The sequence below is a fragment of the Oreochromis aureus genome, linkage group 4, assembly GCF_013358895.1.
Source record: "Oreochromis aureus strain Israel breed Guangdong linkage group 4, ZZ_aureus, whole genome shotgun sequence".
Lineage (NCBI taxonomy): Eukaryota > Metazoa > Chordata > Actinopteri > Cichliformes > Cichlidae > Oreochromis > Oreochromis aureus.
Window position 1 is genome coordinate 3430672 of NC_052945.1, and position 14181 is coordinate 3444852.

At 40.9% G+C, this 14181-nt stretch overlaps 1 protein-coding gene and 1 long non-coding RNA gene across 3 annotated transcripts in view; one reads left to right on the forward strand and one right to left on the reverse strand.

The window, feature by feature from the left end:
- The window catches only part of tmem104 (transmembrane protein 104), a 78874-nt gene that overhangs the window by 44768 nt on the left and 19925 nt on the right, over window positions 1-14181 (forward strand). For both annotated transcript variants that reach the window (XM_031732225.2, XM_039611362.1), the window contains one exon: window positions 13387-13480. In XM_031732225.2, coding sequence (XP_031588085.1) covers window positions 13387-13480 — 94 coding nt within the window. The remainder of the gene's footprint in view (window positions 1-13386; window positions 13481-14181) is intronic.
- On the reverse strand, window positions 3560-6809 carry LOC120439940. Its single transcript, XR_005612860.1, has 3 exons — window positions 6545-6809; window positions 6174-6350; window positions 3560-5371 (listed from the first exon to the last, which is right to left on the reverse strand). It is a non-coding gene; the product is annotated as an uncharacterized LOC120439940 (long non-coding RNA).

The following is a 14181-nucleotide window of genomic DNA, read 5'->3' on the forward strand; positions in this document are numbered from 1 at the left end:
TTTGGTACCATCCAATTTCACTGCGCCGTGCACATTTTACCAGTGTAATGCACTGGTAAAATAATGGTTGCTGGTGAATGGCTTCTAGATTACATCCTACCAGCCATGGCAGACGAGTTTGATCTCAACAGGGTCAGGCCAGTAAAACCAATGCACTGCTCTCACTGGGACAAAAACAGAGACGTAAGATGTATTAAGAGAACATAAGTACAGTTTGAACAATCCTCCAAATTCACGGAGTCTGCTGTTATTAGATGTACGTGATAATTTACAGATCATAGCAAAAACTAAACACTGACATTATTTTACATCTTGATTCAGACAGCTTATCTTATTTCCCTTACATTTCCGTTTGTGTTTAGAAGACAAGTGCTGGCATCATCACATCATGAAAATCTGTGCATTTTAGAGTTTCCACGTGTTACAAAGCCACCGTGTGGGCCAGACTGATGGAGATAGGAGACTGTAAATAATGGAGCAACAGTCAGCTGCCTCTCAAGAAGCGTCCTCATCCTATGAATGAAGTCAAACTGCAGCTGCAGATGCTAGTCCTTACTTCACCTGCTCCAAGTGCGTGACCCTCCAGCTCACAGCAGGTTTCCAAAACAGAACAAAGACTACGATTTCCAGCTGCAGATCACAACAGTGGAATCAAAACTAACTGCAGGACAACTGAAGAGTCTCTTGGGAGGCAGCTGAATGATTTTCGAGGACCACCAAAACGGCAGCAAGCTGGTTAGCTGTCAAACTTTCAAAATAAGAGCAAGCGGATCTTCCTTACAGATGGGAATAAATATAAATCTGTTTTTATATTCCTTTAAAGATAAAGTTAGTCTTTGTGTGGGAGAAAAATACAGATCTTTGTGTTAGTTAGTGCTGGAGTCTCCATGCAGGAGGCATTACTGTATAATTACAGTATAATACTCATTGTTTTTGTAACATATCTACAGTCAGATTGATGAAAATAGATCACAGTTGTGCAGTGCAGTGTGTAATGCTGCCTCACCTTAACATATGTGCATAAATCAAAGGTATATGTATTGGTATGCATTACATGTTGATTGAGGTCATCATAAACGTCATAATAATGAGATGAGATGGGCCTGTCTGGCTTTGCCCAACACATGAAAATGATTAATCAATCACTTAAGACGTTCACTTTGCTTTCATTAATCAGGGCAGCTGTGTGTGGGTGGAGGCAAAGAAACTGAGAGGGAATGGCTCAATCAATCAAAAGCAGGTGGGGATGTTTGAGAGGACGATAAACTTGAGTTTCATGCAGAAACAACACTAACATCTTTCCCCTGTCAGCAGCAGCAGCAGCAGCGTGCGACTGCACAGAGCACAACTAGCTGCAACCGGAAATGCATTCAGTGCCCAGGATCACCTGATTTTTAAAGGTGGACACTGGAGCTTCTTGTGAACCTGGTGGGTGGGAGGGCGGCGTGGACACCGAAGTTTTCAGATATGATAACTCGATACCATACTCTGCTGCTGTTCTGCCTCTGTCCGTTTTATTGACAACACACAGAGTAGACAAATCAGAGTTTTCAGAGCAGCAGCAGGATTACTTTTACATACACTCACGTCGTTATTTGAAACTTTAATTTAAGCGTTCTCTGGAATCTACAAATTATAGGAAGTAAGTAAAAGTTTGACCTTAGCATAGGTTTTCCTCACGTGGGTGGATGATTTTTAAGCTGTTTTTTAACTTTGTGTTTGCATCCCAACCAACAATAATAATAATAAAAGTGTGGATGAGTGGTGACGTTCGGTACCAGTGCTTTCTGTTTGAAATCTGTTCAGAATAAAGATTAACATCAGACACAAATGGCCTGGGGGCTTGGGACTCTGGGGGCGGGGAATCATAATCCTTCTTTCTCTGTTTGATTGTGGGGGGGCGGGATTACGAGTGCCCAGGCTGGACCATCAGGGCACTTAGGATTTTCACTGCTGGACTTTCTCCCTGAGGTGATCACTGCTAGTCCTCGGGGTATTTTCCCCCTGACCCGCTTTGAGTCTGATGAGGCGTCCGACCAATATTATTTATCACGCAATATCTGCAATTACCCAATCCCTGACGGCGTGGCAGTCGTGAACGAAGCACTCATGTGGCTCTTCTGGGTATGAATTCAGCTACAGTGACATCACAGAGCTTTAGGACATCTGTGCCACGAGTGTTTGGCTGACCCAACAGAAGAGAAAAATATGCTGATTAATTACTTAAATGGGGTGGACGGTCAGGGGTTGACTTATGGCCCAACTGTGATGGATGAAGAGCCTAAGTGACACGTGGCTCAGGAGAGGCGCTCACATATGTGGTGATTAAAAGAGACCAGTGGAACGGCTCGTGAGCGCCGAGTTACGCAATCTACCGCCAATTAAATGCCTTTTCATAGTCCCTGCACTCTCTCAGCCACACAAATCCAAAACAAAGTGATTGACAGCTATCGTCTGGTTTGCCAGTTGGTGGCGGGTTTTCGCCATTACTGAGATCATGCACCATATCTAAGCCCCGTTAATCTCCTCCTTCCAAATTATAACTTTGTTTCGTGGCACAACACAAAGTGCAAGTGGGGTTTTTTCACTTTGAAAAGTTTCGTACTTTGTTGAACAGAAAGAATGGAGAAGGGGGACGATGTGCAACACACATCTCCGGTCAGACTCCATCACAGCTGCTGTGCTCACATGGTCAGTATCATAAAGTACAAGGCGGCTGTTATGGTCCTGTTTTAGATTTTTATTTTTTAAGTGAGACTTTCTTCCTGGATCAGATTTGCAAGCATTCTGTTATCTGACTGTGACTGCCATGCAAAAAAAAAAAAAAAATGCGGAAAATGGGACATTTAGTTTAAGAAAACAGGAGGCGTCAGGCTGTAGGACCCTCCGATCCCTGTGGTTTACTATGATTTGGGTCCTAGGCTTTAATGAGACCCTTGGTACGAGGATGAGGAATGGCAACATGCGTGTTGTTGACGTATGTTTGCATTACAGTGTGAGTCTGATGGATGATGTAGTCGCCATAACTCCACCTGTTGGTTAGTGAAGTCCTGTTGAAAAGCTTTAAGCTGAGCTGCTGTTTTGCCTCTTGTTTTTTTGTAAGTGGACCAGATGAGCTGTGAGGTGGTCTGACTGAGCATGCTCAGTGTCAGCGGATGCTATAAATCTGATTATATCATCAAAAGATGGCTAAAAAATTGAGACTATTTACTGTGAAAATTAGATATTGATTGTGGGGAGAGAAAAACACAACACTGCAAAACACCTCACTATAAAATGACTATTAAAGGTTCATTACAATCATTTTTTAATTCTTATAAAAATAGTCTGCCTCATTCACAGTGCAGGTTATTGGCAGCTTGATCTAATGAAATCCAAACTGCAGAAAAAATAGTGACTCGCCGGTAAAAAATATTTAAAGGAAAATTTCCAACAATCTGTTTAATCAGCTACCAAGCTTCCTCTGTAAATTGCGTTTTCTAATAAAAAAGCATGTCAGATTTTACAATCCATGACTTTAAATTCTCTTAAAAACTTTTTTGCGTACTCAGTACCACTTTCCACCTTGTTTACATAAGTGCTGCATCAGTGGACATGTGCGATTCTCTGAATGTGAATAAGAAAAAGAGAATTTGGATCTTCACTTAATCCAACATTCAGATACATGTTATAAAAACACATGAAAAATGAAAATCATTTTCATGTAACTAATCGCACGAGAAAGTTTTATTGTAAAATGTGCTTATTCCAACTGCTGCTGCTACTACTACTTCTTCTCCTTCATCATCTTCTCCTCCTTCTTCTTCTTCTACTTCTCCTCCTCCTCCATCTCCTCAGTCTTCTTCTCCTTCTTATTCCACCCCATCAGTTCATCCTCTGTCTGAAACAAGCTGCCCCTCATAGACAAAACATGACCATATTAGGCATATCCCCTCTCTTTGACATCATACAGAGTCAAGAGCAGAAAAAAGATGTGATAAACTGCGTGAACTTCTGGCTCACGTGGATTCCTTGTACATACACTGACCTTTGGCCTTGCTTAAATGAGCATCCAGCACTGAAACAGGAGATATGATACAGCAAAAACAGAAATAAAATGGATCCCCCCCTAAATATTTTTACCATTACAGTTGCTTTGACCCCATATTTGTGCGTTCAGGTTGTTGAAAACAGTTTTTCCTGAGTGTTTAGTCGTGCACCGTCACTCAGTATTCTCCACTGAGACATAATAGGACAGATCTCGGTGTTTGTGTCAGTTGTCGCTTTGGTCACCTTTGCAGTTTCTCATCTCAGACTTGCTGTTTATTGCATTTCACTGAAGTGTGTGATTGCAGCCAGCCTAGTAGGCTGAGAGTGTTGTGTCGTGCTGAGGAGGAGAAATGGACGATTTTTAAGAATGTCTTTGTTGTCAAACCCGAATCGCTCATAGCTGACGGGTGTGCTGCGGAGGAGCAAAACCCATCAGCCTGCCAAAGAGGAGGGAACGCAGGGGTTTTGAGTGTGGGAAGGGTGAGGTGAGCGTCCAGACTAAATTGATTCATGCCACTTTTCTCCTGACAGAATTTGTTTTTGTTTATTGTGACATTTATTAAAGTGAGCGTGAAACGTAAGCAGTTTCTGTGGCGAGAAAGCAAAAACACCGACAGAATCTGTAGACTGGCCCTACAAACAGGAGCCGGATGAAATTGCTGGAGCAGCCCGAACAAAGTATTAAATGAATAAATGCATTGGAAGCAAGTGTCATTCAATCTGTCTGCGTTATGAAATCCTGGTAATATTAATCTGTTGCTGTCTGGCCGTTTTGTTTTTTCCGGTGGACATTTCCAGCTAAAGCAGGCCATGTACACTCCAACGACACCGAGGCTGTTCTGTCTGATTTGAAAGCAGTTACTGCTGTTTAGAGAGAACATAATCAGAGGACAATGAGTGATGGCTCTTCAGTGTGCAGCTTCGGTTTTATCTGCTATATAAGGTGCTGAATTATTTTCCACATCAGGACGTGCTGAAGTGGAAAACACGTTGGTGTAGTGCAGCAGCTCCTCGGTTCATTCTCAGCACCAATTTTATGTGCACTTTGTTTTTTGACACGACCAAACAAGAAAACTGGCTCTGCTCTGAGGGTGAAGTTTACCTGTAAAGATGGTGTTCAGCTCCACTGACACTCTGTTTTTGCCTAAACTGATCACAGAGTTTCTGAGCTGCTGTACAAGGTGTCATCCAGACGTTTGGGGAATGAATGGATGAAAAATCTAAACCTTACCTGATTTAAATTTGGACAAACATGTTTGACAGCTTCGTCACAAACCCAGAACTTCCACAGAGAGCAAACATCTGTTTCAAAGCGACCCGGTCATTCGATGGTTGGTAAGGCCTGTGAACATGGAGAATGCTGGTTTTTGTTTCGTTATTCTTCGGGTCGAGCAGAGCGAGTCTGTTGGCGCGTGCATGACGAGATGACTTTGTAATGAAAACATTTAAAAACTTTAAGATTATTTATTTTATGGACCACTGCTTGTAATGACAGTAAAACACCAACCAAACAACACAATACGTGTGGCATCCGAGAACCTGGGTGTACAAGCTTGTGAGGCAGTCACTAAGGACATGTTTCTGTCAACATGAATTTGCATTATATTCATACACCAGGTTGGCTTTGTACTTGGTGTTTGAGCTGCTTTCACCTTTCTTTTTTGTTTCTTTTTTGTGTGTTTTTAGTTCTTTTTGTGTTACCTTAATTTCAAAGAATCTTCAGAATCTTTCAGTAATGTGTTGCTTTTAATTCTTTCGAGTCATGTGCTGTGTATCGGCCTTGTAAAGCACTCTGATGTTAAGTTTCTCCTGTGTAAATCACTGAATGAATCATTTTTAGCGTGTTTGCTTGAGAAGCAGAAGGTCAGGGCCTCTGAGCTGCTGTTTAGCTTTGAATTGGAAACATTAATGTTTCAGTTTTCTTAAAAAATGCCAGAAAAGTCGGAGCAGTTATGAGAGCTCGGAGTATCTCTGTGTGACATGTGGGTGCTTTAAAACGGACTGAATATCAAATGGCATTCATAAAATACATTCATAAAACAGGAAGGTCTGCTCAGACATATTTGCTAATGTTACAGGTAAACTGATAAAGTCCATGGTTGGATTGGTGTTATTTAAAGTGGAACTGTGAAGTGTGACCCTACCAGTTTCTCTCCTTTTGGGTGGGTCATGCCAGCTCTGTGGGTCTGACTCACTCACAAACACATGGCATCTGATTCCTCGCCCACTCACTTCTCCTTCTCTTCTGCTCCATTCCCATGCTCTCTCGCTCCCTCACGTCCTGTCATCTTTCCAGTCTTCTGTTTCCTGAGATCTCAAATCTGCCAAAATCAAGAGCTTGTTATTGTGTCGAAGTAGGTTCGTCATTTTTGTCCAGTTAATGCACTCATTTTTTCTTTTTCTTCTCTCTCTTTTTTTTAAACAGATGAACATAAATTCAGACCAATGTTTTGAAGGTTATGATCAGTGTGGGATAAAAACCACCAAATATCAAAATACAGATGCAAGTCCAAACCTTAGCTGGAAACGCCAGTAAAGATGTGTTGCAGTTCTTCATTTTTGGACTGTTTTCTTGTAGTACTCTTGTAGCTGAGGCCCAGTTGAGTGGAGTCCGGTGTCCTCGGGCTGTTGGAGGCGCGGTCTTGAGTCACGATCAGTCCAAAAACTGCTGAGAGTCCCACGCAGACAACAACAGACAAGCCTCAGGGATATTACCTGAATCTGTGCCACATTCGAGGGATGCACTGCAAAGTGAAATTAATGGGTTATGAAGACACGTTTTGCCTAAAGCCGGAGTCACAAAGGTGGCTCTGCTTGTACCTGGCTCGATCGCCACAGTAACTGATGCTGTACATCTGAACTGCCTTGAAGGAGGTCACGTTCAGATGCTGTCATCACTAAGACAAATATAGAATCTCGCCTGAGGGAGTACATTGCACATTTTTGGACGCTGACACACTTTCTGTTTTATCTCTTTACCAAAAATATTCAAGTTACAAATCTAAGATCACAGGGACTCATAGTACAGGATTAGACATTGACCAATGAGTAAGTACAGCTGTTTTTCTGCAGGTACGGGACTACTCTTACTTATTTCGTTATAAAATAAGCAGGTTAAAGGACTGGTGATGATTTCAAGCGCAGCATTTATATTTGGAAGGTTTTGCACTTTTTTTAGAAATCACTGTTTAAAATTTTAGAGCCCTAATTGGGGGCGGTCTTCTTTAAAACAACCCTTATTCTTCACAACTCTCCGTGACCAGATCACCTGACTGAAGCAGGCGGGGATTGATTGGTCTGTTTTGTGTGGAAAAATAATCACATGACTTGGTGAAATGCACCTTAATGAGGTAGAACCTAAGAGCTATTGTGACACCCATCGTCTCTTCTCAGTACAATGTTAAATTTATTTAGCTATCAAAATAATCGATGTTAAACAAACAAATGTTGGCCATTGCCACCGTACATGTCTAGTATTTTTTTTTGTTGATCCTATGAAGGCATCATAGGTGTATTCTCTCAATACATCTTGTCTGGAAAGTTATGCATGATTTTATGTTAATAAGATAAAATAAGATAACTCCTTATTGTCATTGCACAGTCACACATAGTACAATAGTACAATGAAATTGGAAAACTGTCCTACGCCAGCACTACATATAACACGACACGATACGACACATGACAACGCAACACAAACAACACAACACAGTATATTAACTTAGTAACAAAAAAAAGAAGTGTATTTGTATTGCACACTGTTATTATTGCACATTAATTGATGGATGATGGAGCTTCATGACGTCCTGGCCAAACTGTCCGATTACCCTTTCCACGGAGTTTGTTTGCAGTCATGCAGCTTCTAAAATTCTTAATTGAATTTGGTTTGGAGGCACTTTAGTGCTACAGGATTGTTCAGGCTCAAAGACATCTGAGGGATAAATAATCTACATAAATCAAACTTAGTCAGAGTTAGTTGACTAGATGGATGCAATCAGCCAAACACATAATATAGAGGATTTGTAGATGAATACTTTTTTTTAATTCTTCAAGTTTTATTGTATCTGGAAACAAGTGTTACAATCAAAGAACCCCTTTAACGGAAACGTTACATTTACCCTTTCAATTAAAAGTCATAGAAGAATATTAAGCCCATGCAAAGTCACTTATAATTAATCATGCTGGTATATTTTGTACAGATTGCACACATGATTGGTGAACTTTGTGCCTATTAATATGCAAACTAGGCTAAGCACAGTTTCATCATTGGCACCACAAAATCCAAAGAAAAAGATTAAGATAGATACGAACCAGCCTTTGTCGTCCATCGCGACAAACACACCATAGATGAATTCAGTCTAAAATTAGACCTCACATTGTCATTCTGTAGTTTGCAAAGTGATCTTTAGACAGAAAATAAAGGAACAGGAGAGCGGCCGACCATGCTTCAGGGCTAAAATACAGCTTTCTGTCAGCCGGCTGCCATTAATTTCACTTTCTTCTTCAGACACATCTCTCTTCATAATGGTTCATTCATTACCTCCAATGGCTGTTGCAGATTTATGCTTTGGCTCAGCCCGAGCTTAGACTGCACTTTGCCAAGGGGACAGCTGGTAATACTTTAATATATAGAGACATAGGCATCATCATTATTCAGGAGGATTAAAAGCTGTTGGGGGTTTTTCTGTCAAACTCACAGATAGCCCAGCTGTCCTTTTCAACATCTTTTGAGCTCTTACTGTGTCTAAAATTGCTCCTTTGTTTCCTCATTCATTGATTTCAACTTTGGAAAAACTCTGTAAGGCAGGGGTGTCAAAGTTAAGACTCGAGGGCCAGAATCGGCCTGCCAAAGGCTCCAACCTGAGCCACTGAGCTGCTTTGGAAAATGTGAAGTAGGATATAAATGATAAGTATCGAGAGGCAAGTAAACAAACACCTCCGTAAGTGGCTCAGTATGCGACTGGTCATCGCTGCTGACCTGAGGGCGTTTTGGTTCAGGGTCGAAATGCCTGATGATATTTGGACACCACCTGACGACACCTGGTTGAAAGCTGCAGTCGCTTACAGCCACTTAAGGTGCAACTTTTGGGTGTATTTTATAAGTTTCCAACTATATTTTCATCAGCTTCGCAGGTTTTCTCCTAAAGACCAAACCAGTGGTCATTCATACTATCCCAATGTAAATAACAAATAAACAATTAAATAACAGAAAGTTTCTTTTTCCACCATCTACTATAGAAATGTATGTTTGCAGTGGCTTCACAGTAGAACAAAACAAAACAAATAAAAAAAATTGAAAAACTTTTCATTTTATTCTTATAGGACACTCGGGACCATGAGCTACCAACTTTTTTTTGTCATTTTACACATTGTAAGAAATCTAAACTGAAATAGTTTTCGCCCAAAGAGTCGTGCTGACACACTTTCATTTACTACAGCAGCATTTCTTTATCATGTAGAAAAACCAACATGTACTGCTGAAATTGTTTCTTTTCCTTATATTAAAATATATCAGGGATTAAATTTATGGTTAAAGTTCTTTACACTGCTTTTTTACTGAAACTCCTATGATGTAAAATGAGTTTGACATACCTGCTGAAGGTCTCCTTGGGAACCTTTGAACCAACAAGTTGGTCTGGAGTTGCACACATTAGTGCAAATTAGTAAAGCTAGTTAGTTGGTTAGTTAGTTGGTTGACATATTCAACCATCTTCTCTCTTTATGGTCAATTATCAGTTTAGATTTGTGAAAAAAAAAAAAAGTCCCACAATTTTGTTAAATATATAAAGTGTCTTTTCATTTTGTGTTTTTGATGGCGGGGTTCAACACAGGAGGTCCATAACTGTTAGCCTTCTTTCATCAGCTTTTAGTTTTAGAAAAGTATTAGGGATGCCGAAGCACCCAAAGAGAACTCAAACTCCTTCTTATACACACATGTGACTTTGTTTGTTTTAACCATCCTTCTAGTGTCTATAGTTGGAAACGGGCACCATCAAGGGAGTGATGAGTCTTTAACCAACCAGTTAGCATACATTAGCAGAATGCTACCATTGTTTTTATAAAACTGCACATGCAGTCAATGTTAAATTTGTGAAAACTAAAATAAACTGGGAGTTTTTTATGTTTAGTAGCAGATGTAAAGTGTTTCAGCTTCATTCACTCCGTTGAGGACTGCAGGTGCTCCTGGATTGCAGCCAGTTTTAGTACATTTGGATCAATAGGACGTGGACAGCCCACGTCGTTGTATTCATTCTCAGTGTCTGAACAAATCCATCACGTAGTTCCTGAGACATTTTTTAATACGTATGGAGAAAAAACTAATATAAACTTGTGTTGCTGTAAAAGAATAGCACTGAAGTCATTATCACCCATCCTTTGGGGGCGGTAAAGGTCTGAAAATTAAAAAAAAAACAAAGAAATAAGAAACCCATTTGTAGCAGTTCCATCGATGTCTTCAAAAATTATAAAAGCACCTTTGTGTTACCATCCACCCACCCTTTTATACAAACTCTGGTATTATTTGATTTTGTGCCAGTGAAGTCCTCGTTCAGGGATATTCTGGTGGCACTCGGTGTCTTCTTCATCAAAATTTTAAAAGTGCCAAATTCGCCTCATTCTTTTTATTTTTCAAGTACTTTGGAAGGTGTTAAGCAGCCTCTTTGTAGACCCCCATTGCTGGGCTGAAATCCTGCACTCTCACAGAGGTGTGTGTGTGTGTGTGTGTGTGTGTGTCGGTGTGTGTCTGTCTGCATGCGTTTGATGGGAGGGCGAGGTCCTCTCTTTGAAAGCCTGCAGGCTGCTCTTCAGATGAAAAAGCACACAAGCGACTGCCTCGGAGATCACATGCCACTCAAACTGTGCAGTCAGACCTGAGAGTGTCAGAGAGCGGGGATATGGAAGAGACGGATGAAGGGAATACGTTTGCAGGCGTGGGGGAGAGGGAGTGATGGGAGCTGATGGGATTGGAGCTACAGTAGCTGAGCTGCGTCTGATTGCAGCTCTTGATAAAGAAAGTATCTGATAGGCAATCAGAGCTGTGGCCTAGGAGGATTTGAAATTTTTGTTGTGCTATGGATTGGACCACCTCTTCATCTTTTCACCCATCTTTGAGAGCGCTGATGGGATTTTGACAGCACTTGAGGAATGTTGTGTCTTCGATAGCGTTTCAGAATTGCATGTCAGTGTCACAACTGCAAGACAAAAAAGAGTTGCTGGCTAAAATCTGCAGGATCAGTCCGACTCAGGAGTTGGGAAAAGCTGCGATGCTGAAGCCAGAAAGAGTTTGCAGTTAGCTGGTTTTCTCTAACCTCTCAACGGTAAAGAAGTCGTTTAACCCATATCCAGAGGGACACGCTTCCTATAAATGCTTTAGACTGAGCAAACAGTCGTGATGATTATTTATGTCATTAATAAAGGAAATAAGCAAAATAGGAAATGACTTGGAGCCAAAAGCTGGCTGTAAAGTGGGGCCTTTTTACCAGGGTGGTATACGTCCTAACCACTCGGCCTCTTTCAGGTTATGAAACAGAAAAGGAAAGAAAAACGACAGGAGAGCCCAGTTACCAGTTTGCTCACTTGATTATTCAAGTACAGTAACTTCCTATCATTTACCAGGTTTATACACAGAACTAAATTAACTTACTTTGAAGAGATTTTTTTTTCTTCTTTAAATCTGAAGCGCCTTCAGCGTTGTTCAGTGGTCCCAAATACCCTGACTCTAAGGCTACGTTCACACTGCAGGTCTTAATGCTCAATTCCGATTTTTTGATCAAATCCGATTTTTTTTTGTCTGCTTGTTCACACTACAAATAAAATGTGACAGCAAACGCGCTCTAGTGTCAACGCTCAAAGCGGCCCGCATGCACAAAAGATGATGTCACACACAACACGCTCTGTTTAGACCCAGAGCAAACAATATTGTTTGACTGATGGCCCTTAATATAAAGACTTCGGACTTTATGTTTCCCAATTTCTGCTTTAAGTTATTTTGTTATTTACATAATAATGCAAATAACCTAATAATTATCCTTATTGCTGTTTTAGAGGAGCGGTGCTTCAAAGGATAGTTGCAGATTTCTGTCAGAATCTGCAGAAAATACAGTACAAATAAAATGTTCACGTTGTCTTCCCAACAGTTTCACTAACATCTACACTGGATGGCCAGGAAGCCTTCGCGATGTCTTCTCTGACGCTGATAATTGGCGTCTGTGTTGTGTCAGTGATGTAAAAGACGGATTTAATGCGACTTGACCGTTCAAACAGCAGTCGCTTTCTAAAACATCAGATATGTATCGGATTCAGTAGCACATACGAAAGTGACCCAGATCGGATTTGAAAATATCGGATTTGTGCCGTTCACACTGTCATACCATGATCGGATATGGGTCGCATAGGGTCAAAAAATCGGATTTGATGCGCTTTCGCCTGCAGTGTGAACGTAGCCTAAAAGCAGATCTATTTATTTCCTTACTTTCTCTTGTTATATGGGATATTTTTCTGGCTTAAAATGGGCAGATGGTTCTTTTTGGTCATTTGAAAATTAAAAGTGTATTTTTGCTTTTCATATGTAAGAAAACCGTGACATATCTCGTTATAATGGTGGCCACAGTTTCAAATAATGGGGTCAGTGTATGTGCAAGTAATTCCTGTGAGCAGAGAAGCCCAAACATGTTCACGAGTGACAGCCAATCAGAATATTGTTGATTAAAGGGGGAGGAGCTAAAACGACCTGTATCAGACAGAAGGTGAACTGTGGCCCAGTGTAAGAACACAAGAGATACTTTACACTGCAGTAGCTTCCAGTAATACAGACGAGCAGAACATCACGTTGGAAGTGATTTTCTTTCATTTAACAGAATGATTGACAGTTTATTATTCATGTAACACAGAAAATGTGATTTTACTGTTAATCTCTTGGTTTAGTTTCAGCATCCTGCACTGTTTGCTTTACTCTGCATTATATAATAGACATATTCATTAGAACGATTGTATGTTTTTTATAAAAACACTTTCCTTATTGATATATTTTTTCTAGTTTATTGAGTCATTTCATTTCTACTTCTATTATTGACCTTTTTTCCTCTGACATATTTATTTTTATTGAGTGATTTTGCTGTAATGGGCCGTTTTAGTTTGCATTGGTGGTTTTTCTGTGGCTATTTTTCTAATTTGGGGGTTAATAAAAAGTGCTTCTGTCTAATACTCTGTATTTTTCAGCTCTTATGGTTTAACAGTGAAGCACTCAAAGGCAGCTTTTACATGACTGTGATTGATTTCTGACCTAATTAAGAAATGTAAAGCACTTCTGAAGCCTTATTCAGCTAGCTAAATGTGCTTTCCCATTTGATCTTCCTGCAGAGCGTGTTCACTGTTTTGTTGGGCCCGTTCACCTTCTTCAACGCCCAGAAGACAAAGTATCTCCAGATTCTCACCTCACTCATGCGATGGATTGGTAAGAAAACATTCCTACGATATCCCCTCATTACGTTCTGTTTTTCTTTTCACTATTTTCTCCCCTCGCTTTCTTTGACCTCTTTATTTCTGCATGCTCTTTTTCCACCCACGCATATTTCCATTTTATCGGCGTCTCCCTCAGAGTTTCTTTCATCCCTCCGTCCTGCCTTCACCTGCCTGTGTGGCTGCTGCGTTTAAGGTCCGTCCATCATGGTTTGGTCCTGCTCTGTGTCTTTGATTCCCATCTCCTCTCATTCCTCAGCCTGACAGGCTTGACAGCCCGTCCCAAGCTTGATTGGACCGTCACTCACATGGCGACGGATGAAAATAAACCGCCCGTCCTGGGCCCACTGTTAAAACCACAACACCACTGAATCATGGCACTCCCGCCGCCCCCGTACGACCGCACGCTTGCTCGCGTAAACGCCACGCAGACACAACAGCATTCGTGCTGTCCATCGTCTGACTAAATAACACGCAGGTTTTAGCTGCATCCTTCCCTCTTCCTCATCTCAGCGTCCCCTGGCTCTGCAAATTGATTGGTTGTGTCACTTTTGCAGGGCTCCAAACAACACAGGCTAATGATTTAAAACTGCTCCAGTGGACGAGGGAAGATACTCGAACAGCAAATCGTTAAAAAAAAAACAGCCTGTTTTTCTTGTAGGGCAGGAGCTAAACCATGGAAACCACTTTGAAGTT